Consider the following 26,800-nt stretch of genomic DNA (forward strand, 5'->3'; position numbering starts at 1 on the left):
GCTCTTCTTCCTCCGCGCGCATGCGGGCTTCGGGAGGCGGAGGCGGCGTTGCGATGGCGCTGCCCAGCGCGGGTCTTCAGCGCTACCTGCTGCTGCTGGCGCAAGAGAACCTGGAATTCCGGCTGCCGGTGAGTCCTGAGCGCGAGAGCCGCAGCGACGCCCGGAAAGCAGAGCGCGCGCGCGGAGCCGCGGCTGTTTCTCCCCCACCCCAAGCACAGGACAAGCGAAGGAAGGAAGGAGCCTTTGCTTTCCAGGCTGCTGACAAAATGCATTGTTTACGAACGAGCCCCGGGCTTTTCAAAGGCCCTCCTTCCGTGTACAAATCACACCCGAGGGGGGCTGCTGCAAACCCCCGTTTCCTTGACATGGCGGAAGAGCCCGTTAGTTTCATTGTGGTAGCGGTGTGCCAATGAAATGTTGATTCATACATTGGATTTCTATGTACAGTATAGAAACACAGATACGTGTGCTATAGCAGCGCCGGATTTACGTACTGTATAAGCTGAACAAGCTGTAGCTTAGGGGCCCACTCTCTTGGGGGCCCCAAAAAAATTTAAAGGGAAAAAAACTGGATGTACATTTCCAAAATATAAAATAAAATAAAACCTACATACAGCAACAGTATTTTGTGTTGTGTAGGCTCCTATGATGTAAGTAATGGACAGTGCCGGATTTATGTATAAGCTAAACAAGCTATAGCTTAGGGCCCCACTCTCTTGGGGGCTTCCAAAAAAATTAAAGGGAAAAAAACTGGATGTACTTTGATAAAATACATATTTTGTTATGTGCAAATGACTTTAGATACCGATTAGGTCCATAAATTACCATATAGCATATATTCAACACAAAAAAACAGCGACAATTTGTTGTTGGCAAAGGACAGCTGGACATATAAAGGGCCCCATCACCTTCAGTAGCTTAGGGCCTCATCCAGCCTAAATCCGGCCCTGTGCCACAGTAACAACCAAAAGCAATACCCCCACCACACATACTGTATTGGCCTGAATATAAGCCTCACTCCCCGCCCCCCCCCCAATTCCAACCGTGAAAAGTTTAAGTGCGGCTTACATTCACGACCTTACAATATGCAGCAAGGAGCGCGGGGCAAACAGTGCCAGGAGCGGGGCAAAGCAGTGCCCTCCCCATGCGTAGTCCCCTGTTCTCTCACCCAAGGCCGGGAAGGGAGACAGTGAGGAAGGGGAAACGCAGCACGGATCTCCCCCCCCCCCCCAGTATGCAGCCAGGAACAGCGAGGAAGGGAGTGGCTTATATTCAGCTATTTCCCCCTTTTTTCTCCCCCCCCCTTCCAGTTTTAAAGGTTCAGCTTATGTTCGGGCCAATATGATAGATTGTGGTGGGGGCGTAAATTTTTTAATTAGCCGAAGGCCTGTGAGAAGAGAAATGTTTTTGCCTAAAGATATATAAGGAAGGCGCCCGGCGAGCCTCCCTGGGGAGACCATTCCACAAATGGGGAGCCACCACAGAAAAGGCCCATTCTCATGTTGCCACCCTCTGGATCTTTCATGGAGGAGGCACACGAAGAAGGGCCTCGGATGAGGACTGCAGGATCTGGGTCAGTTAAGATGAGGAGAGGCGGTACTTGAGGTATGTGTGCCCATTGACTCACAATCTGCAGATCTGATAGCCCATTTGAGCTTGGGGGGAAAAGGAAGAACTCATGCCTGATAGCTTAGAAAGGGAGAAGGTATCTCCCACTCTGATGTCTGCACATTGAAACATGATACGACAGGATTTGGAACTGCTTCCTCTTGACAAGATGTGCTGCAGTGAATAAATTCAATGAAGAAAGCTCCCTAGATGCCTGTAAGAAAGAGCACAGAGGAATGTTTTCTAGTGGCCTTCACTGGACTAAAAAGATCAACTCCCCCAGCTTTAGCTTTCACTCTTTTGTGTAAAGATAGCCTCATCAGTAGGGTGTCTCTGGTTTTTCCATAGGTTTGATTTTTAGGAGGTACCTTTAATGTACATACTGAAAATGTGAGCCTTTTATTCCAGCCAAAGCTGAGCATCTTTCTTACTGCAATCCTATTTACATTCACCTAGGAGAAAACATATTGAACAGAATGAGTTTATGGTACTTCCAAGTAACAGTTGCATAGGATTGCCCATCTCATTGAAATTGCATGCTCTCACTTTATCTAGCTTGTGTGCTGAGTGTTTATATATACCAAGTGTATATGGACATTGATTTTTGGATGCTTTCTGTTGTATGCAGTTCTCTGTGATTCTCAGAGCTGTACTCTCGTATCTGCAGACCTTAGAGTAAGTGCCACTAAGTCCCACTGAGTTTATGTAGGTGGGCTACTAGGGAGAGAGCTTTCTCAGTGGTCAGAGCCTATGTGGAAGGCTCTCCTCAGAAAGGGTTGCCTGATGACCTTCCTATGTTCTTTAAAAATATTTGTTTTGTAATCTTTTCTCCTAGGAAATAAAGTCTCTGGTTTCCCTCTGTGGTGGACGATTCAGCGATGAACAGGAATTGAGATTAAATGTAAGTATTAGATTGTGAATAAGTCTGTGAATCTTCAGCTCCTGTGTGGTTTATTATTTCCCAAAAACACTTTAGTGAAATATGTATTTTAGAGCTAAGCTTGAATCTTAGTTGCATTATTATTAAAATTCTTTAGATAGAAACAGACCTGGAAGAGATATTGTTCTAGAATTGAATGTGCCTACATTGGCTTCATAATTAATATTAGGATGTAGTCTTTTGCATAAAATTATCTGAAATGTAGAATACAGAAATCAATTTATTATTATTATTATTATTATTATTATTATTATTAGAAATGCTGAAAATTAAACTGCTTTGTGAACAGTGCTTTCTTTTTTAAAAACATATTTTTTTATTAAAGATTTATTGGTTACAAAATTATGTGCAATGTCTTTTTTCAAGTTACATTTTCTACAGATCAGTTTCATTTGTTGAGACATTAGTGTTACATTAGGAAGAAAAGGGGGAAAGAGATGGAGGGGCCATGGTGGGGGTGGGGTCAGGTGGCAATGCTTCTGTTCTACTTAATGTGTGTGTGGGGGGGGGTTGTGTCAGCATCACTTGTGAAGGTTCTCTTTTACTAGCCGCTTGTGTTCCTTTGGTGGTGAGAGACGTTGGGGTTGGCCTAGGGTGTGATTGTTTGTTTGTGATTGGCTGTCAGACACTGGAGAGATCTGTCAGGAATAAGGATGGATCAGTGGACAGTGCTTTCTCTGGTGTGCGTTATGATCTTTGCTTAGTGGGTTGTATTCAGTTTTTAAAATTCATAGTGCCATCTGCTGGAAAACTCGCTTCCTGACCAACAATGAAATCAAACAAAGCACATGCAGCAACCAAGTTCATGCAACCCACAGAAGGAGCCTGAGTATCATTCCACTGAGTGTAGTTCTGTGTCCTAGCTGTAGTTTTTGCTGGGGGTTACTCTTGTTAGAATATCACTGCTGCCTGTTCATTCCCACTGTGCTCCCTAGGATGCAAAGATTACGCCTCTCTATGCATGGACCTCTGCAAAATTCTTAATCCCTTTATGGTTATATAAGAGCCAATGAAGGAATTAATGTGCTATTTTATCTCTTTTAGCACTTGGCAATCTGTGTAAATAATAGGCCACTATAGATTTACTATTTATTTTGCAGCCAGCCATCATTTACACCGATTTTTGTTTCAAAGTGCTTGTGGCCTCTTTTAGTGGGGTTTTTATTTGTAAAGATACGTTTTTAGGTTTTTATTGGTTGCATTTGTTGCAATTGGTTTTACTGTTTATATTGTGTTGTTATGGGTCACTTGCATGAGGAAGGCAACTAACAAATATGAATAATAATTTTCAGATGTGCATCAAAGGGCTTGTACACACACCGTGAGTCTGCTGAAGGATCTAGTACCTTGCACAATATTTTGTTACCTTGCTATTGTCGTGCTGTATAGATGATACATTTTTCAGTGGCTGCGTTTCCACATAACACTTAGCCAAACCATGGTTTAGTGTGAACTTGCAGGCTCCATATCCTGAACTTGCACTTTGGTCCTCCCTGGTATTTTTAGCTCTGTGTTGCATAGGAGGCAAACTAAAGTTTGACGTAGTGTGTTATCTAGACATGGGATCACTCTCCCCTCCTTAACCACAATCTACCTATAGTCAAGGTTTGTTAGAGGAAACCAAATTTCCTAAACTCAGCTTTTGCTGCATGCTGCCAGCAGAACAGAATCATCTCGTGAAGGATGCATTGAAACATACATTAAAGGACCTTCTATATAGAGGTTGACTTGAATTCTATCCTAGGGTCCTGCTGTCTTTTTGTAACAGTGATTCAGGCCTGAAGTGACAGAGTAAGTAAACAATCAGAAGGCGCGCAATCACAAACAAGGTCTAGGTGGTGATAGAGCCTTCTGTGTAAGAAGCCGGACATAAAATATAGAGACTTATAGCGTGTTCACGCAGTACGGAACCCCTCTTCACAAACTGAAATGAAAGCCAAATATTCAAAGCTGTCAGTCTTAGCTTGCCCCCCCCCCTGCCCCGCCAAAAGCCACTTCCTGCTTGGGCTGGACACAGATATCTGAGATAGAAAGATTATTGCATTTTGTTACCTTTCTGCAGGGGAAAGTGGTAGAAGTGATAGCAACAATAAGGAAGGCAGAAGCTGAAGAGAGGTTCTAGGAACATTGGATTAGTTGGCATGCTTGTCTGTCAATTCCGTGACAACTGAAGAACACACGTTTTAAGCTTTCCTCTTGTAGTTCCATTTGTCTTCTCCCTATGTCAGTGGATTTTGCTGGACAGCAGTTCGCATGACCCCTGACCATTGGGCATGCTGGCTGGTGCTGATGGGAGTTGGGAGTCCGACGATGTCAGAAGGGCCACAGGTTGCCCATCCTTGCCCTATTGTGGCACAAGCAGTCCAGTTGTCATTCTTTACAGTGCTTTTTCCTTAGCATTATTGATCTTTTCTCTTTCTTTCTTTCTTTCTTTCTTTCTTTCTTTCTTTCTTTGCAGTCTCCATTTTGGATTCTTAGCATGCCTTCAGAAGAGATGGCAAGAGGACTGATGAAGCGAACAGTGTGTGCAAAGTAAGGGCTATGCTTTTTGAAAAAAGAAACAGCCTGCGTCCTAAGTTTCCATCTAAGTTTTGCCATCTCATTCTTCTGTTATTTGGGATGTAGCTCTGCTTCTAGAATCATAGAATCATAGAATCATAGAGTTGGAAGAGACCACAAGGGCCATCGAGTCCAACCCCCTGCCAAGCAGGAAACACCATCAGAGCACTCCTGACATATGGTTGTCAAGCCTCTGCTCAAAGACCTCCAAAGAAGGAGACTCCACCACACTCCTTGGCAGCAAATTCCACTGCAAATTTCTGTGCTGAAGCAGAAATTGTTTCTGGAGCTTTAACTCTTGAAAAGCTCATTTGCTGTACAAGTTAATAAACCAAATATAAGGACTACGTGGGTTTTTTTTCCCCTTGGTGTGTGGCAACATTTTGTTCAGTTTTGTTACCTGAAAATATTTCAAAGTTACTTATGCATATGTCCCATTGAATGTTTTCAGTAGAACTTGAAAGTAAATCATGAAAAGTAAAATTGTGGAGTTCAAGAGCATGTTGAATCAGAAGATTTATAAGGGAACTAGGAAAAGCATTTATGAATATTTTTTCCCCTTTGCTGAATGTAACCTGTTACAATACTTTCAGATCTGTATTTGAACTGTGGGGTCATGGGAAATCCGCAGAAGAACTGTACTCTTCACTGAAGAACTATCCAGCAGAGAAAATGGTTTGTATAAGAGAAGCTGGTTTGGATTTTGTTCCGTCTTTTTGGAGCCTGTTACACAGTTGTACCCAATAGTGTATTGCTGCTTGTTCTAATCAAATCTTGTTTTGCTTTGTTTTAGGCCCCATTTTTACAGTCCAATCTAACTTACAAAATAAATGTTCACACTTTTAACAAAACACTAACACAAGAAGAGAAGATTCAGAAGATAGATGTAAGTAGACTGCAATTTCTTGAAATCATTTCTTATATTTGTGCTCTTCCTTAATGAGTGATAGTGTTTTTGATTTTTACACCTCCTTTGGTAACCTGTTGGAAAGGCACCATATACATATTTAAAACTATAATCTGAATACTTTTAGTACCGTATTTTTCGCTCTATAACACGCTCCCAACCATAACACGCACATAGTTTTTAGAGGAGGAAAACAAGGAAAAAAAATATTCTAAACGAAACAGTGGATGTATGATTTTTGTGGTTCATGCTGTGGCCACAGACATGTGATCTGACGGTGAGTTTGGGGTAGCCCAATGCAAAAATCCTGAGAATCCATGTGGATCCGTGCTTTGTAACCATGTTTTAAGTGGGTAGGGAAGGAAAAGCACTCAAGGGACAGGGAACACGCGTGGGGTGGGTGGAGAAGGATGCTGTTAATAATGCAGAAGAGGGGTATAAGAGGAGAAGGCTCTTATAAGAGGAGTGGGGAGGAGAGAGAGACAGAGAGCCTGCTTGAAAAAACTTTGCTGCTATTTAGCAAGTGGGGAGGAGAGAGAGGCAGAGAGCCTGCTTGAAAAAACGTTGCTGTTATTTAGCGAGTGGGGAGGAGAGAGGGACAGAGAGCCTGCTTGCTTTAAAGGAGCCAACCGGACAGGAGCCGCTTACACTCGTGTAAGCGGCTCCTCTCCTCTCCTCTCCCGCTTTGCTCCTTTAAAGCAAGCAGGCTCTTTGTCCCTCTCTCCTCCCCACTCAGCGACTCTTCTCCTGTTTTGCTGTTTCAAAGCAAGCCACGGAGGAGGGAAGGAAGGGGAACCATGGATCCTCTGCTCACAACTGCAGCAGATCCCCCCGCCATCCGTAGACATTCGCTCCATAACACGCACAGACATTTCCCCTTACTTTCTAGGAGGAAAAAAGTGAGTGTTATGGTGCAAAAAATACGGTAATTATTTGGGTTTAGTAAGTCAGTACTCATTTTATGTTTCAGTAATAGTTACTTATATTTATGTGTTTCTCCCCCTCCCTCTCCCCCTCCTTAATACAGTCTTTAGAATTTTTACCATTTGAAGGAAAAGTAAATTTAAAGAAACCAAATCATATATTTTGGCTTCTGGAAGATTATGGAATGGATCCAAACAATATCCCAGAACAGCCCCTTGATTTATATTTTGGGAGATGGGTGAGTACAGTCATTTTATTAATAATTAAAGAATTGTTACAGCATGAAAGAGAAATGATAGTAATAATAATAATAATAATTTATTATTTATACCCGGCCCATCTGGCTGGGTTTCCCCAGCCACTCTGGGCGGCTTCCAAAAGAATATTAAAATACTATGATACATCAAACATTAAAAGCTTCCCTAAACAGGGCTGCCTTCAGATGTCTTCTAAAAGTCTGGTAGTTGTTGTTCTCTTTGACATCTGGTGGGAGGGCGTTCCACAGGGAGGGCGCCACTACCGAGAAGGCCCTCTGCCTGGTTCCCTGTAACTTGGCTTCTCGCAGTGAGGGAACCGCCAGAAGGCCCTCGGTGCTGGACCTCAGTGTCCGGGTAGAACGATGGAGGTGGAGACGCTCCTTCAGGTATACTGGACCGAGGCCATTTAGGGCTTTAAAGGTCAACACCAACACTTTGAATTGTGCTCGGAAACGTACTGGGAGCCAATGTAGGTCTTTCAAGACCGGTGTTATATGGTCTCGGCGGCCGTTCCCAGTCACCAGTCTGGCTGCTGCATTCTGGATTAGTTGTAGTTTCCGGGTCACCTTCAAAGGTAGCCCCACGTAGAGCGCATTACAGTAGTCCAAGCGGGAGATAACCAGAGCATGCTCCACTCTGGCGAGGCAGTCCGCGGGCAGATAGGGTCTCAGCCTACGTACCAGATGGAGCTGGTACACAGCTGCCCTGGACACGGATTTAACCTGTGCCTCCATGGACAGCTGTGAGTCCAAAATGACTCCCAGGCTGCGCACCTGGTCCTTCAGGGGCACAGTTACCCCATTCAGGACCAGGGAATCCCCCACACCTGCCCGCCTCCTGTCCCCCAGAAACAGTACTTCTGTCTTGTCAGGATTCAATCTCAATCTGTTTGCCGCCATCCATCCTCCAACCGCCTCCAGACACTCACACAGGACTGTCACCGCCTTCACTGGTTCTGATTTGAAAGAAAGGTAGAGCTGGGTATCATCTGCATACTGATGAACACCCAGCCCAAACCCCCTGATGATCTCTCCCAGCGGCTGCATATAAATGTTGAAAAGCATGGGGGAGAGGACAGAACCCTGAGGCACCCCACAAGTGAGAGCCCAGGGGTCTGAACACTCATCCCCCACCACCACTTTCTGAACACGGCCCAGGAGGAAGGAGCGGAACCACTGTATGACAGTGCCCCCAGCTCCCAGTCCCTCAAGACGGTCCAGAAGGATGTTATGGTCGATGGTATCAAACGCCGCTGAGAGATCCAGCAGAACTAGGAAACAGCTCTCACCTTTGTCCCTAGCTCGCCGGAGATCATCAACCAGTGCGACCAAGGCAGTTTCAGTCCCGTGATGAGGCCTGAATCCCGATTGGAAGGGATCCAAATGGTCCGCTTCTTCCAGGCGTGCCTGGAGTTGTTCGGCAACCGCTCGCTCAATCACCTTGCCCAGGAATGGAAGATTTGAGACTGGGTGATAGTTGGCCATCGTGGCCGCATCTAAAGATGGTTTTTTAAGAAGCGGTTTAATAACCGCCTCTTTCAGCGGGTCTGGGAAGGCTCCCTCATGGAGGGAAGCATTCACCACCCCACGAAGCCCATCGCCCAGCCCTTCCCAGCTAGCTTTTATAAGCCAGGATGGGCAAGGATCAAGGAGACAGGTGGTTGGTTTCACTCGTCCAAGCAGCCTGTCCACATCCTCGGAGGTAACAGATTGGAATTGATCCCACGCAATTTGACTAGACAGGACTCTAGCACTCTCCCGCCCCGGCCCTGCTCCCACGGTGGCGTCTACCTCTTCCCGAATCTGAGCGACTTTATCTGCAAAAAACTTTGCAAAATCATTGCAGGATAGCTGAAAATAAGTTGATAGTGGGGCATGATTTCTTCATATTTTGATCACGGATCTTTTTAATACCATAAGCAGGTGGTAGGCAAAGTCAGACTGGGACTTACTCAAAGATCTGAATGATTTGAAGTAGCTCAGCAAGGATTTCTAACTCCCAATTGTTTGAACCATGGCAGCAACAAAACGAGTCTTTCCCTTCCCCCCAACCCCCACTCCAAATTATACTACCAAAATAAAGCTGATTGGAGGACAGGCTTAACTAGGAATGTATTTTTGTGTGGAAGGACTGCAAGCTCAGTTCAGATAACACAAAACAAATTCCTAGGCTTTCATAATTATTTTGTACCCAGTTCCTGTCAGTGGATCTTAGGGTTTGGGGGAGGGGGGGCGGAATCCAAAGAGATCCTGCCTGAAATCTTGCCATCCCAGTTATCAGCATCTTTGATGACATATTAATATTTCTGACACACATTTTTCATTTACGGCACTAAATAGCAGTGATGGGCAGATGTCCAACCTTAATCAGCTGTCTAGCAAAGAAAGTTGAACTATGTGACTTTGGCCTAATTCAGATAGTCAGTTCTTACATTCTTAAACAGTTGCTCCAGCTGAGATTACTTACCTCTCATCAGTTAAAGACATAGTGTGGCCATAGTGGTTGGTGCTGATGGGAGGTGGAATCCAGCAACATCTTGAGGGTCACAGCCCACCTGCCCCAGGTTAAGAGATGCCTGGCATGCTTTATAAAATTTAGACCTATTGGCTGAACTCTAGGATTCTAGGGCTTTTTGTTTTTTTGTTTTTTTCAAGTTTAGTTTTGGACCAGAAAGCGTATTAGAGTGCTAGTCAGTCAGTGTTATGAGCCGGCGTAGCATGTGTGTTTGCTTTTAGAAACCAAGGTACCAGTACAGTTCTGAGTATTTTGAGTAGTTATTGGTAACCAAAGTTAATGGTTCCTTTCTCTCTTTACCTTGCCACAGATTGCCGATGGACAAAGGGACCTTATTGAGTCATACAGTGTAAAAAGGAGACATTTTATTGGGAATACAAGCATGGATGCCTGCTTGGCTTTTCTTATGGCAAACCATGGGAGAGTGAAACCAAATGATGTTGTTTTTGATCCATTTGTGGGAACAGGTATTTTTCCCCCTCCTCCAATTAATTTGTATACAGCCTGCACCATGTGTAAAGTTGCCTGTCAAATTTGTATATGTTATCTCCCTGGGTTCTATCTTTTCTCTTGACATGTTAGAAGAATTTGTTTTTCTTAAGTATACCTCATCCATGACAACACTGGTTCCATATTACTGCTTGGCCATTTGTGATCTGTCCTTATCCTGTGACAGTTCATGTGAGCAATCTCTGATGTTGAAAGAACAATAGAGCCCTATGTTATCCTCACTTGCCTGCTCAGGGAGCGGTACTCTTAATACATCTACTTCAATTCTAATAAGTGGTACATTGGAAGTCAAGGAACAGGAAGTGAATGTTCAACAGAGCTTTCTCTGGAGACTGGGAGTGTCGGTAGCACATATAGGAATAAACACTGCAATCGTGTTTCCAGGTTTGTAGGCAGGAAATACTCCTTCACATTCTGTAGGCTTGATAGAAAACCTATTTTCTTCCTTTGATGACCTTTTTCTGATATACCAGCAGGGGGCGAGTTTATCCCATTTATATTGTTCATTTAGAAGCAGCTCTGTGAAATATATATGTGTGTGTGTGTGTGTGTATGTGTATGTATTTTCAAGACAAGATAAACCACAAGTAGCAATGGGCATAAAGGGAGTTTAAAAGCAATTGCAATAATATGAGAAGAGTAGGCTTTCTGGCAGAAGACATAAGACGTTCAAGGGATTAAAGGTAAATGGTGCTGTATCAAGTTTGGGGCTGATGTCAAGTATGAGATTTGATTTAGATTCAGAAATAGGCTCTTGCCTTTGTCCTTCTAGCCGGCAATGCTTCACACCCTTCTTAAATAATATGTATGTGAAACAGTTGTGTATGCCAGGCAACATGTGGCATTGAGGAGCATTATTTGTTTTGGCACACATCTATTTGCTTCTCTGCTGTATTTCTGCAATATGAAATACATGTATCAAATACCTTTTGCTGTTGTATTCCCAAATAGTTGCATCGTCAGCACCGAGTGATTTTTTTCTTTATTTTGCAGGTGGACTTCTTATTGCTTCAGCCCACTTTGGAGCGTACGTATGTGGGACAGATATAGATTATAACACCGTACATGGACTGGGTATGTTGCTTTCAGTTCTTAGCAGTGAAAATGTAATTATTTGGTTTATTACACAAGTTTAGCAACTGCTTGATCTTGGAAAAGAATCAGAGATCTTCCTGTTCAAGCTTGATCAGAGACGGGCGCATTCACTTAAACCTACCCTCTATATCTATGCGCTCCTGGGCATAGTGGATCATGGGCAACAGGCAAGTTGACTGCAGTGGATGATGCAAATGAGAGTGCAAGTTTTCTTAGGGTTTGCTTTTGATTCACATTTATGTCAGGTAACTACCTACACCCAAACCCAAGACGAAATTAAAGGTAACTGTCAAAAACCCTACTAAAGTTTTTCCTAAAATGCTTTGATTTTGAGTAGCACTTTTCACAAGAGAACACACTATATTGCATTCACAATGTAGAGCTTTCCCTATGGATTTTGCAGTCACAATGTACAGTTCCCTACACGTGATTACCCTATGAGATGCCTGCACATGTTGGAGTTTCCTTTTTTACGTGATCCCTGTGCATCTGCTGCACGATGAGATGTATGACCTCCAAGCAGATATAGAACTCATGCTTAGGTTGTCCAGAAGACACACAAATTACAGATATGTGTTGAGCTCACATATCACAGCAGAGAAAGGGTGGATGAGTTCCAGTTTTTCATGTTACCGCATTCAAAGAAGAAGTCACTTCTACCTTTGCCAATGTTTCTTTGATGCGGGTGGCACTGTGGCCTAAACCACTGAGCCTCTTGGGCTTGCTGATCAGAAGCTTGATCAGTTCAAATCCGCACAATGGGGTGAGCTCCCGTTGCTCTGTCCCAGCTCCTGCCTACCCAGCAGTTCAAAAGCACGCCAGTGCATGTAGATAAATAGGTACCGCTGTGGTGGGAAGGTAAACGGCATTTCCATGCACTCAGGTTTCTGTCACGGTGTTCCGTTGCACCAGAAGCGGTTTAGTCTTGCTGGCCACATGACCCAGAAAGCTGTCTGTGGAAAAACGCCAGCTCCCTCGGCCTGAAAGTGAGATGAGTGCCACAACCCCATAGTCGCCTTTGACTGGATTTAACCATCCAGGGGTCCTTTACCTTTACCTTTTTTGACAAAGCCACTTGATAAATAGAGCTGCAGCTCTAAGGGTTAAATGGCATCCAAACTATGTCCATAACATTTGCTTCATTTTCTTACAGTATTAGAATAACTTTTAAGTTTCTTGTACTTTTTATGGATGATGCGGGATGTGTTCAGCAGCTGTGCTTGTTATAGATTTAAAACTGGAAATGTTTGCCAGAGATACCTTATGTGAGCAGAACCTAAATAAATTGCGGCAGGAATCGAAGGCCACAGGATAATCATTTGAATCCAATATGGCATGAAATTGACTTGGTGTTATTTACTCCCCACTGCTCCCAGGCAAAGCTAGCAGAAAGAACCAGAAGTGGAGAGGACCTGACGAAAATATCCGAGCGAACCTCCGTCAGTATGGTTTGGAGAAGCACTACCTTGACGTATTAGTTTCTGATGCATCAAAAGCCATATGGAGGAAGGGGGTGAAGTTTGATGCGGTAATTACAGACCGTAAGTTAATGCACAGCCTAAAATATGTATGATTCATAAATTCAGTTTGTAGTGATAATGGAAACATCTGCAAGCTTGTCATACAGTTTGCTCTTCCAAAGAGAATGCTAGAGCAATAACATCCAGACTGAATGAAATTTGCTGACTTGTTTGCAAGGAGGTAGTGAGCCAATTGCCCCTCAGTTCATGCATCTTTTATGTTATGAAGAACTAAGTCTTGCAGGAGCAGTTCCTGGTAACTTGGGACTAGTAGTGCTAAAATAGCGTTTTTCCCTGAGAGTAAGCATATTTTCCCTGATTGCATCTCAACCTCATAATGGATATAAACATGCTTCTGTGTAGCCTTAAACGCAAATCTCATGCTGACATCTAGACCCCTTATATTGAAGCTGGCAGCTTTCAAGTTCGCATTGTAAGAAAAGATTGTGGTCTGTAGTTTGACCACCTGCAACTATTCACTGAATAAACTTTTATGTAAATGTAAATTTCTTTACATTGAATGTGTATATTATTAAGAGTTGTATCTTTTTTTGGGAAACACTCAATTTTTCTCTTTTTTGTTTCTGAGATTAGCACTTTGAAGCCATTTTAAATGTGGCAGTGATCTTAATAGACAGTTGCTTACTGGAGTGTTTCCATACTGAAAATTATTGGTTTCCAGTTTGGTTATACATTAGCTTGCCAGTAATTTGTTAAAGAATTTAAATGTTCTTTCATGCCTATTCATAAACAGGAAGCTTAGGAAAACAAAACATAACCATCTCTCACTATGTATTGGTTGTTGAAGCTGTTCATGAAAAAGATATGCCATTTCTTATAAAACAGGAGAATTCACTCTTTGATCTCCTTCTTTTGAATACACAGCCTTTACAAGGCAATGCTTGTAGGTGTTGGCAATATTTGGGAAGCAGAGAAATGTTCTTCAGATGCAGAACCGGAAATTAACTTCATAATGTTAATTGCAAGTCAGTGTGAATTAAACACCCCTCTCTAATTAGTGACTCCGAAAATATTCCCTCAAGTGTCTTTGGAAAGCTTTAAGCAGCTTTTAAGACTGTGAATAATGTTCAGCTAGCACTTTGACACCATGCAGTTATATCTGAACATGGAATATATAATATCTGAAGAAAATACGTACCAAGTTTCTAAATTTTACAGTTTCCACATACAAGTACGAAAGGCATTTATTTTCTTAATAAAACAGTACACTAGCTATGGATGGAGAAAAACATACTAATAGCTTAGAAAATGCATGGATGCTTTTCCAACAGTAGGAAGTGTGATCTGTTAAAAATACACCTTTTAATCATTGCGTCAAGTTTAAGAGGCGTTGTCTACAGTTGCTGAAGTGTTATAATTCATTTGATGTAAAAGCAATCTAATACTGTAATAAATTTTATAATTTCTTAATAAGCACAACTTATTAAGATTTACTATAAAGAAAGAAAAGGCATCAAATTTATGCTATACATCTAATGAGACCCTGTGCTTTAAGGGTGAATAAATTATGATAATTATTTTATTTGTATCTTAGTTTGCCAATCATTTGAGCTGCCCGAAGCTCAAACACAATAATGAATTGTGAATGGCAAGCAACATATCACATACAACAGTCTGAAAAACAAAGGAAGGAACCAAGTACCCAGCAGTGAGATAAAAAACCAGGCCATAGTCTGCTGGGATTTTTTTTTAAAGAAATAAAAAGGCTACAGGGTGGTGTTGGTGCCCTGCCTATCTAGAAGCCAAGCAGATTTTCTGGGACAGACTTCCATGCTACTATAGAGAAAGCTGCCTCTCTCCCATCACCATTAGTCGTGTCTCTGATGGCTGCAAGATGTGGAGATTTGCCTATTCCTGAGTGGATGCGCCTATTCATGTGTGGGAGGAGGCATGGAGGGCTTTGAAAGTGTCTTGAATTGGGCTGAAATGAATCTGAAACCTCTATAGATAGCATAGTTTCAGGCTCCAGGGATCAGGCTTTGTCTTGAACGCTCACTGTTGCCTTCAGCCCCAGCTAGAGTTTCTGAACAGGTTGTACTGATGGATACGTGTCGTACATTCTTGATCTGTGCAGCTCCATACGGCATACGAGAAGCCACCAGAAGAACCGGTTCGCAGAAGGAAATGGCAAAGATGGCAGAAAGAGGGTAGGTAAACGGTGGGTTGAGAATGCAGGTGTCTGAATAGAAAAACAGCTGTGGCTTCAGAAGCCTTTTTGCATTTTGCTAAACATTCCAGCCTTCTGCCAAACCAGCGACAAATCCGACAGGGCTGTTTTTAATTACGTTGCTTGTATGTATGTAGCAACCACTCTGTCAGTGTGTCTCTCGAGTTTTTAAAACACAGGGATTAGGAATCTGACTACTACATGTTTCCCATATGGAAAATGGGGAGCCTCTTTTATTCTGATTTTGACATCGGAGTCTGGCACCTAGTGTGCATCTTGATGCAGTTACACAGTAGCAGGTAGAAAACTGGTGGGGAAAGTTGTTCAGTAATGTCAGTGGAGGTTTCCTTCTGAATCTTAACCCCATGCCTCGCCACTATGACGTGGTGGCTTTTCGGACTTGGGATAGCAGGTAGCAACCCTTTTAGTGCCTGAAATCCCAAATATTTTAGTCTGTCTCTATTGTTGTGATGGATACATCATTATATTCTTGTACAGTCGTACCTTGGTTTTCAAACGGCTTACTTCCCGAATGTTTTGGCTCCCGAACATCACAAACCCAGAAGTGACTGTTCCAGTTTGTGAACTATTTTTGGAAGTTGAACATCAAATGGGGCTTCCACAGCTTCTGATTGGCTGCTAGAGCTTCCTGCAGCCAATCAGAAGCTGCAATTTGGTTTGCAAATGTTTTGGAAGTCGAACGGACTTCTGGAATGGATTCCGTTCGACTTCCAAGGTACGACTGTATTTCATTATTTTTGTATGTTGCTTTATGACTCCTTCAGGCTGTGTGAAGCGATAAATGTAATTAATTAACTAAACTAATACAACGTTCAGTAAATTATGAGGACAGTGCCTGCTGCCAAATCAGGGTTTGCTATGGCCCAGTTCTATATTTCGCATTATAATCTGCATCTTACTGTGATGGTGCGTTGCATTAAAACTTGGACAGAAAGGCAGTTTTCCTGAAATTGAAACAAAGTGGTATTGTACTGTCATTTCTCAACACAGCCTTATTTTAATATGCACTGCCTCTTCCCTTTCTACCATGCAACTACCCACACATACAATTATGTTGCCTTTAGCTTACTTTTGACTCAGATTTGGAACCTGTGGGAATTTGTCAGGCTTCAACTCTGATAATCCCTGCTTTCACTATATTTTGTTTTCCCCTCTAGAACTGCTTTCTGTTTTTACCCACAGTAATAATTTTATATGAAGTTCTGGTGCAATCCTGGTTTCTTTCTGTGGCCAGCATAAATCTAGGTCATGTTTCAATGTATTTTTTTTAACCTTAGCAAAATTGGGAGAGAGACCTGACAAACCTGTGATGGATGCTATACGCTAGGTTCTGTTCTTATTGTGAAATCAGCACGCTGTGTTTAAATAATACAAAATAACAATGAAGCTGCTACCAATTAGTTATTTTTTCAAAATTTTACCCAGCGCAGAAAATCACATCTCAATTTCTTCCAATTATCATCTGAGTGACATCCTTTTCGACCTGTTAAAATTTGCAGCTGAATACTTGGTACTTGGAGGAAGACTGGTCTACTGGCTTCCTGTGTATAAACCAGAGTATGTATATATTCAGATACACTGAATGTCTTTAATATGTTACATGGTAACTTCTGCAGACTTTAAGGATGGGCATGGTCTAGGGGAACCCTGGGGCAGACTTATCCTTAAGTGAGCACCTTCTCTCGGTCTCATCAGCATCAGAGGCACGGTTGCTCGTGACATGAGAGAGAGCCAAAGGCTTTTTCTGTGGCTGCTCCCATACTGTGGAATTCCCTTCCAAGAGAGGTGAGCTTGCCTCGCTCCTTGTTATCTTTCCACTGGCAGGCTAAGACCTTCCTATTCTGACAGCCCTTTGAAAACCAGGAGCAGATGATATTGGCCACTGAACTGATATCAGGGCAATTGCTATCTTAATGCTGGCTTTAGATACATTTTGTTTTTATTTTGACTATTGTTTTTAACTAGTTTGTTTTCATTACATCGGATTTTATAAGAATGTTTTAAACATTTTGTGAGCCTCCTTGAGTCCCAATGTGGGAGAAAGGTGGGATTTAAAGACATCAAACAAACAAACAAACAAACAAACAAATAAATAAATAAATAAATAAATAGTGTCTGCAGGGTACCATAACATATCTAAAAATAATACATGGTAAATGCATAAGCTAGTTTAGCAGGTCGCATTTATCTCCCATTAGCTCCAGGCAGTATGACCAGTTATCATGGAGTTACGATCCAACATCTGGAGGGCCCCAGGTTAGGAAAGGGTGTCCTAGACAGTGGTTGGGAAGCAGTAAGAATGGGGTCGTTCTCAACTCTGTTGATGACATGGAATTATAGAATCGTAGCATTGGAAGCGACCCCAAGGGTCATCTAGTCCAACCCCTGCAAATGCAGGAATCTCAGCACATGGTCCCCCATCCAATTTTAAACCATTCTGGACCCTTCTTAGCTTTGCAAAGGTGCTAGCGGTTTTATGCTGCACCGTATACTAGCTAGTATCAGAACGAGTGACAAACATTTGTACTGCATATTAGTGTACTGATTGCTTTGGAATTGAGGATATATTGGTGACTGCTAAGGAATTTAGGTGTGGCTAGATTTAATTGCAGATGAAATAATTTCTGGTGGTCATTTTTTGGGGGGTGGGGGTAGTTTGGTAAGGAATTTACCGACCGAGCACTCTGCCTTTTATCTCATTTGTATCCTGCCTTTCCTCCAAAGAGCACAGGATGGCAGTAGTATATTTGCTGGATGTAGAGCTGAAAAGCAGCTAAGCATTGTATAAAGGACAGTTCTGATTGGAATGCTTGCTGGCAGACATCTTTTCATAATCTCTTTAAATGGTTTGGGTGCTAAAGCGCAAGAGAAACCCACATGAAACGTCCTTTTCCTGTTTGCAGCCAAACTTTCACCTGCATCCTGTCTTTTGTTTTGTTCTCTCTTTGTGCTACACATGTGGCTGTGGATTCTGAAAGCAATTAGCATACATTGTTTCTGGGAAATTTAATAAGGCCGTGAACCATGTGGAAGTGTACAGTTTAACTCAGTTTGAATCAGCCCTCTGGCTGTTCTGTTTCAGATTCACTTATTACAGTTCCTAAGCTCTTGTAGCTCTTTGACTGTTTATTTCTTCCAGATATACAGAAGAGATTATACCCCGACACCCATGCCTGAAACTTATTAGCAACTGTGAACAGATGCTTTCCAGCCACACGTCGAGACACCTGATAACCATGGAAAAAGTGAAAGATTTTGAGGTAATTGTTTTGATGGCTTTCTCGCAAAATAGCAGTTGTCAGATTCGGAACAGGTTTTTCTACTGTAGAAACGGAGGGAATTCACCGTACCAGACTCAGTGTGCCGTAAAGCACTTTTATAAGTTGGTTTTAGAAGGTTTGTAAAAGAGTCATAAATGCCAAAACAGGAAGCCAAAGTACTTGTTGCGCTGATGTACATGTGATTGAAGGACACTTGTCTTACTTGCATGTGTACGTTAAGTAAACTTGTTAATACTGAGGCAGGGGAATTTCCTGTTCTATTTTTATTATTTCGGTTTTGAGGTGCTGCCTGGTTAGAACTGAAGTAACGAGAATGGTTAATTTTGCTGTTTCTATTATACTATGTTGCAAGATGTAGTTGCAAGCCCCACTGAAATCGGTAAAACTTCTGTATAGAAATATTTTTGTAAATACCTGCTAGGGGTGTAGAAGAGAGTGAAACACCTTATTCTATGTACGTTGTTTTTAACATTGTGTTTTCATTGTCGTAACCCGCCCTGGTAAGGGTAGGTAATCAATCATCGTCATTATCATATGCAGAAAACCATGTGTGTTACTTGGCTCAAAGTTCCCAAATAGGACCTGCTATTTAGTCAATATGCATAACTGCTCATGCTATGTATTTTTTCTGTGCCCCGCACCTTGAAGACAGCAAGCCCAGTTTAAAAGGGAAAAAAGTACATATCTGAGCATTACTTTGCAATGCAGCATAAAGAAATAAATGTTGTCGTCTTCTAAAAGGAGCGCAGTTTGCAAGCATTTTTTAGTCAAAGGTGAACACCAGCTTCCAGTCCATTCCTAGCTGGATTTTAAAGTTCAATTAGGAGGATACTCCTGCATTTTGTCTGGATTTTAGTGCTACATTCCTTGAAGCCTCTGTTCTCCCCTCAACAACTTTTATTACATTTTGGGGTCGTCTAAATGCAGCATTAAGATAGGGCTTTGTACAGGGTGAAGGGTCTGATTATCAGCTTTGAAGTTCCCTTTTAAAATAAATAAATAATAATAGACCACTTAAAAAGCGACCAGAAATTTATCAGGATAAAAAAAGAATTAAGATCTCAGTAAACACAAATGGAGAAGAATATAAGTTTATCAGTAGGAGTCATCAGAGGTAGATTCTTCCTCTGACAGCAGCCCCCAAAAGAGGATGCATCCACTACCTGGTCCATGCCAGATGTATTTGCATCCTCCCTCTGCTGCTAGACACCCAATGATTGGTCCACACCCCAAATACATTGGGCCCCATTGACGAAAAGATTCTTTAGATTTAGATCAATATTTTATTACATTTTTAGCAACAAGCCATTATTCAATTTCCCTGGGAGGGGGAAAAAAAAAGATCTTACAGCAATTTAGTTTCATATGGATCATTATAACCCAAAGAATAAACTCATGCATACTGAAAAAGAAATAAAATACAAATGAGCATAATGAACAAATAGACACTTCCTACGGCTGTGTTCATAAAATACAGATGAAAAACCCTAACCAGAAATTTCACTTGCACACCCTTTTCTAGATTTGTTAAAATTTGAATGCTTTTTCCAGAGCTATTGCAATTGATTTTGCAGTTCTGAACATGTCTTACCCGTTTAGTCAGTAAATGCATTAATTTCTCACGGCTGGCATTCCTTCTAAACTTTAACAATAATGATCAGAATAGAATTGCCTTGTAGTCTCATATCTGATTCACACCCTGTGAAGAGATATGCCAACTTCTACACCACTATTAAATTACACAAACCCATAGTAATACTTCAAGAAAAGTTTCCTATATGTCCAGTGTTGTTGGCCTTAAGCACATTTAACAGAACGTGAATTATATGACAGTGTCAGCTGTTTCCAACTTTTTCTGGAAATGAGTGACCTCCCTCTAAATAAACTACCACACTGCTCAGATCTCAAGTAAAAATGCATCCTTGCTGTGTTCTGTTTGTGACTGGGATTTTACCTGATAGTTGACCGTCAGTTCCTACCTTCATCTACAAGGGCATACCAGCACATCAATTCCTAATGCAGTTTATTAAGAGATTTTATTAAGAGATTTGTCTACTCTCAGATGTATGCATGTTCCTTTGCAGATGTGGTGACAATATTTTCTTTAAAATGGAAAGATAAAACCATCTTATTTTGTCTTCTTTATCCAACTTTAATACATGGAAATACCTGGTTTTTATACGTGGAAATGCATGGTAGGGACAACAAGAACAGAATCCTAAAAGTCACACTTCAAAACTTTCTCATTCCAGCACAGTAGCTCGTAAAATAAACCCCAAAGGACATTTTAGATGGTCGTCTGCTACATCACGAGAAGCTGTATTTGGAAGGGAAAATATTGCAACAAATGCGCAGGGGTCTGTTTGATAATGTCCAAAACATGGCATATTTAGCAGTAAACTATTTACCTATACTAGGGATGTGGGTGGCACTGTGGGTTAAACCACAGAGCCTAGGGCTTGCTGATCAGAAGGTTGGCAGTTTGAATCCCCGCGACGGGGTGAGCGCCCGTTGCTCGGTCCCTGCTCCTGCCAACCTAGCAGTTCGAAAGCACGAAGTGCAAGTAGATAAATAGGTACCGCTCTGGTGGGAAGGTAAACGGTGTTTCCATGCGCTGCTCTGGTTTGCCAGAAGCCGCTTAGTAAAGCGAGATGAGCGCCGCAACCCCAGAGTCGTCCGCGACTGGACCTAACCATCAGGGGTCCCTTTACCTTACTATTTGCCTATACTGTTAGTGGAATAACTTCTGCCTTTGCTTCATTTTATGGAACGTTCCAAGCCCTTGCTGAACATAGTGCAGAGATTAATATTCCCATGGTCAGAAATTGCACTGAACTCAGCAGACAAACTCTTAGCACTCTGAGCATAATAAATGAGTATTGCTGTCTTAAGTCACTGTTTATATGACAACTATAATACCACGGAAACAGTTTCCATATATTTATGCACACATACCTATCCCGATTATACTGAACTGAGCTGGCTCCTTGTGACTAGTCCTAGTGTAGTACTTGGTGAACGCTATGCTAAGGTCCTGAGGAGGTATTACACCATTACACCAGCTAGTTTCATCTTGGGCTGTAAATACAGGTTTGAAAGAGATTGTTTTAAAAAGCAGACTGGTTTCTTACTTCACTTGAAAATTGTATCTGTGTTGATTGATCAAATTCTGAGATCTCAGCACAAGAGAGCCTGCTATTAGGGCAGCAAACACATAATAATCTTCCCTTGAAAACGTTTGACTGGCAGGTTGAGTTTCCTTTATACTCTGCATTCTCTCAAGGATTTAGCCACATAATCTTTTTTCTGCTGACTCTAACCTCTCTCAGCATATGAGTTGTTTCAGAAATCAGACTCAGAAGCATGTGGGATGTAGTGCCTGGAGAGATGTGAGCGTTTGCAGATTTTATTCCCTTAAGTGAAATTTGCATTTGTCTGCAGTTTAAGCTCAGGAATAATTAAAGAAGGAAACATTTAAAAATTTAAAGGAATAGAACTGATTTATTACTACTGTAACTCATGAATGAATGCAATGTGCATACACACCTGACTAGCACACTGTAAATATTTATTTAAATAAGAACCTTTATTTTTCACATCAGTGACCTATTCTAAGCACTTGTATTTGAACATACATACTGCAAAAACAGGAAAACTGAGATAGAGGGTGAAAAACTGGCTTTTGTATTGTTTTTTCTTCTTCTGTTTTGTTTTAATAGATTTGTGTTTCACTATTCAGTCTCGCTTTTAAAAAAACCACTTTGCATTGCTTTGAGCAAATAAACCTGTGTAACTGCAACAGTACATCTCTTAGAGGTACATGTATGTATCCGAAATTCTGGTGAAATTAAATAAACAGAAATCATTGCCAAATTCTTCTTCTTCTTTTTTAGAGCAGCAGGCTTGTTTTTTTAAATAACAAAGCTAGGTTCTAAACTGCTCTTTTCAAGCGTTTTGTTTTAATTTTAGAGTTTGCTGAAAAGCAAAAAGCAAAGGATAAAGAGGCGATCACTACTGGGCTTTCCCCATTAACTCCCCAGTCCGCTGTAGCCCTTGAGTATAAAATCCATGTATGTTAAGTTTTAGTGCAGGCTTCCTCAACCTCGGCCCTCCAGATGTTTTGAGACTACAATTCCCATCATCCCTGACCACTGGTCCTGCTAACTAGTGATCATGGGAGTTGTATGCCAAAAACATCTGGAGGGCTAAGGTTGAGGAAGCATGTTTTAGTGCATAGACATAAAGCTACAGTGTTGGTTAGACTGTTGTACTAGGACCTCAGAGACCAGGGTTCAAATCCCCAGTCCACTGAGTGGCAGACCTTGAGGCTGCTACTGCCTCTCAGCCTAACCTACCTCTCAAGGTTGTTGTGGGGATTAAATGAGGTTGGGGAAGAACCATGTACACTACTACCATGAGCTCCTTGGAGAAGAGTTGGAATATAAAGGCAATAAGTAAACAAAGCAGTTCTGTTTATGCAGATTATAACTTATTCTGGGGTGTGTTTCATCAAACTCCAGCAACGTTTTTCGACCAGACCTAAAATTAATGGCTACATTTGAACACAGCAATGAATTGTCGTTAATCTTTATAGTTCATTGAAATACGCCAGGTTAATAAGCCAAGGTTTGAAGTTGTTTTAGTAAACCAGGGTAGTCTGTGTGGTGTTCTCCAGACGTTGATGAAAGGATTGTAAATCTACCATGCTCAAGAGCTGTCAACTGATTTATTCAAGAGTATGTATGTTAGAAGGGACGCGGGTGGCGCTGTCGGTTAAACCACAGAGCCTAGGGCTTGCCGATCAGAAGGTTGGTGGTTCGATTCCCTGCAACGGGGTGAGCTCCCATTGCTCAGTCCCTGCTCCTGCCACCTAGCAGTTCGAAAGCATGTCAAAGTGCAAGTAGATAAATAGGTAGCGCTCCGGCGGGAAGGTAAACGGCATTTCCATGCGCTGCTCTGCTTCGCCAGAAGCGGCTAGGTCATGCTGGCCACAGGACCCGGAAGCTGTATGCCAGCTCTCTCGACCAATAAAGCGAGATGAGCGCTGCAACCCCAGGGTCGGTCACGACTGGATCTAATAGTCAGGGGTCCCTTTACCTTTTTATGTATGTTGGAAGCCCTTGCCTACCTTGATAAAGTCAAAAGACTGGAACATAACTTGGCACTTAAGCTTTCTAAAGGTAAAGTAATGCCACTGAACAAGATGAGTGGTGGATCACTGCAGTCTTTCCAAACTGCACATAAACAAATAACCTTCCTACTTTTTTGGTCAGGGAAGTAAACTGGTGGGCTTAAATGGACCTGAGGCTTAATTTGACATGATGAACAGACTTCAGTTGAAGACCCAGACGTGTTGCAGGAAGAAGTCACATAGCTAGACCAATCAAGGAGGATGGGAGTGGAATAAGTTTCAAACCTTTAAAAAACTCAGTCTAAAATAACCTGATGATAGCATAGTGTCTGAGTGGCTGGGCTGGATTTGAATCTAGTCTCTGCTGTGAACTCATTAGGTGGCTTTAAACGAGCATTATTACATCACCTGCAATATATGGTATATAATAATGACCTACCTGCATGATTTTTGCAAGGATTGCTGAGATAATATACAGTGGTGCCCTGCAAGACGAATGCCTCGCAAGACGGAAAACTCACTAGATGAAAGAGTTTTCCATTTTGGAGGTGCTTCGCAAAACGAATTTCCTATGGGCTTGCTTCGCAAGACGACAATGTCTTGCGAGTTCCTGCTGGTTTTCCCCCCTCCCCCCTTTTTCTAAGCCGTTAAGCCGCTTATCAGCTGATCCGATCAGCAGATAAGCCGCTAATAGCGCTAATCCGCTAATCCTTCAATGGGCTTGCTTCGCAAGACAAAAAAACTGCTAGACGAAGAGAATCACAGAACGGATTCTTTTCGTCTTGCGAGGCACCACTGTATGTGAAACATTTGATGATGATGATTCCCATATCTGATGACAAAAGTAGCCCACTGATTCACAGAAAATGCATGGCAAAGCTGTCGTTGTGCCTTTACAACAACAGATTTTGTGCCTGATCCAACTACAGGTGCATTTGACTACAGCATGGGGTGGAGACTTGCAAAATTTGTGACAGTGCTGATAATATAATGGCATACATTCCATCCAAAATTATTATTTGCCATTACAGCAATTCCTAGGACCAAGCTACAAGCTTGTTTTTAATAGTTCCTTTGAGATCCTGTAGATAAATTCTGAAGAAAATTGTTGAGTCGCACTGATGCAATATATACTGTATGTCTAAACAATGTATTTTAACACCAGGATGAAGACCGTGATTCTCACATATTGGACAGCCAGTACCTGCCATACAAAAGTCACAATAGCTTTCGTGAGAAATATTTCAGTGGAGTGACAAAGAGGATTGCCAAGGAAGAAAAAGACAGCCAAAAATAATTATATATATGACTAAAAGCAAAGAACGCACATCTGGACCTCAACATTATATGGATACTTCAGAGAACAAATACTGTTTTGAATTTTTTAAAAACTCAAAGCAAAAACCACAAGTTAAGAACAGTTCTTTTTCATTAACTTTGTTTATACCAGATTATTGCACAAGGTTTTTTGACCCTTATTTAATTTATTTTTGTACTTAAAGTTCAAATGATAATTGACTACATTTTTTATCACAATTTTTTTTAACCCATTACCTCTAGAAAAAAACTAATAGTACTGTTTGGCTTCTTAAACTGTGAACATCTGGAAGTCTTAAATAGACATAATACAATGATTAAGATTTTTTTATTATTAAGAAGATTGATTTCATTTGTTTTCTTTTTTGTATTTGATATGCAATAAAGTCAGTAAGAATTGTTGTGCATTTTAAAAATTGAGTTGCATACAGCAGCAGTTTATCATTTCTTACCAACATTTCTGGGACCATAAACCCGCTCCCTCCCCGCACCCAGGTCTAGGATCCAGAGGCTATTAAACTTTTTCAATCCATTATACATCTGAAGCTCATCTGTCTACTTTTGCATTTGAATTGGAAGCTGATAAATTAGTAAGTGCAAATGCGGCCAGTGAATGCTTACTAATACTTCCTCAAATCTGGAATAAGGAATCCATAACAACATCTTGCTTTTGAAAACCATGAAACCTGTATTCTGCTTTTTGTGCCTATCTCCCCATGGGATATTGGAAAAATACATTATTTCCAGTTTCCTTTACATCACTGTTATTTAAATTTAGTGGCTCATAACAATTCTGTATTGTTCTATGTATTGCAGGACCCCATGCAAGTTTATTGCTATATAGGACAGTGCACATTCATGTGAGTTCGCTGGCTTAATTCAGCATCATGATGGTCAACACAACAGCAGGAAGATTTTGCTTTTCAGTGAAAATTATCTGATACTCACAATTTATGGTGTCTGGAAAGCATTAAACATTGTGTTTATGACTTTTTATGTATTCAACACTCAATCTAACCTTAGTGCAAGCTAGTTGCCCTTAGTTGCCTAAACATGGAATAAGATTCTCAGGCAGCAGTGATGTGATCAGATAAGAATAAGTTCTGGCAATGATGAAAATTTAAGCCACACATTATTATTTCACTTTAAATTTATATACCACTCTTCATCCGTGCTTTTACAGTATTATATCAATGCTGGGTACCTATGACTCACTGGACCCTTTTTTTTTTACAGTTTTGGCTGTAAGACAAGAAATCATGCACAATACATAGAACATGGATATTTGGTCTCTGTATCATTCATTACAGATGGACAGATTCTCCTCTGCCTGCCAGAAACTAGTTACTTGTATAAGAGTTTATGTCTCCTAGCTGAATTGGCTCCAGCCTGCATTATAAATATTTACTCTTGTTTCTAACCATTTTCCATGTCTCACTAGGTGCTAGCTGTACCTTTTATGTTATCACAGTTTGAAAATCAATTTCCAGTAGTAACTTGCTTATGCAAAACTTAATCATCACCACCTTTTGTCTGGCAACTGGAAAAGCTACAATCCCCTCAACTATGTTCGTTTAGGGGCAGTTGTAATGTGGTTTTCATGGCCATGGGCAGTTATAACCTTAATTTCTGACTTGAGGTAAGGATAAATTAAGATAATATAATCAGGACTAGGAATCCTAGGCCGAAGATCCATTTCCACTGTTGCAGAGTAATCCCCAAGGCATAGCACCGATATCAAAGAATAAGTAAGTATTTTGGCAATACAATTAATATTTTAACTTGGGATTTTTTGAGGTAAGGTGGACAATGGAATGAACGATGTGTTTGTCTGCTAGTGCTAATATGTGGCGGGCTTTTCAGGGAAGGAAGAATAGGTTGACATGAGAGAAATGGAAGGTAGGCTCTGCCTCCTTTTAGTTGATTGTTTGCTTCTCTTAAACAGGGCATGATAGATACAAGTCACATTTATACCACTTCTAAAATCATAGCTTCCCCCACGACAGCTACAATCCCATCACCCTTAGC

The 26,800-nt window shown here is 41.4% G+C and overlaps 1 protein-coding gene across 1 annotated transcript; it reads left to right on the forward strand.

Annotated features, from left to right (window-relative positions):
- Nucleotides 1-20: 20 nt before the first annotated feature.
- Nucleotides 21-26,056, forward strand: TRMT11 (tRNA methyltransferase 11 homolog; the record flags this gene model as incomplete). Its single annotated transcript, XM_081187744.1, has 13 exons — nucleotides 21-128; nucleotides 2,444-2,509; nucleotides 5,007-5,080; nucleotides 5,701-5,782; nucleotides 5,901-5,993; nucleotides 7,042-7,176; nucleotides 10,020-10,176; nucleotides 11,213-11,293; nucleotides 12,691-12,855; nucleotides 14,930-15,002; nucleotides 16,469-16,600; nucleotides 18,183-18,303; nucleotides 24,621-26,056. The coding sequence occupies 13 exons, from the start codon at nucleotides 21-23 to the stop codon at nucleotides 24,750-24,752; spliced, it is 1,419 nt and encodes a 472-aa protein (XP_081043870.1). The 3' UTR covers nucleotides 24,753-26,056.
- Nucleotides 26,057-26,800: the final 744 nt, after the last annotated feature.

The sequence above is a fragment of the Podarcis bocagei genome, assembly GCF_964188305.1.
Source record: "Podarcis bocagei genome assembly, chromosome: 3".
Classification (NCBI taxonomy): Eukaryota; Metazoa; Chordata; class Lepidosauria; order Squamata; family Lacertidae; genus Podarcis; species Podarcis bocagei.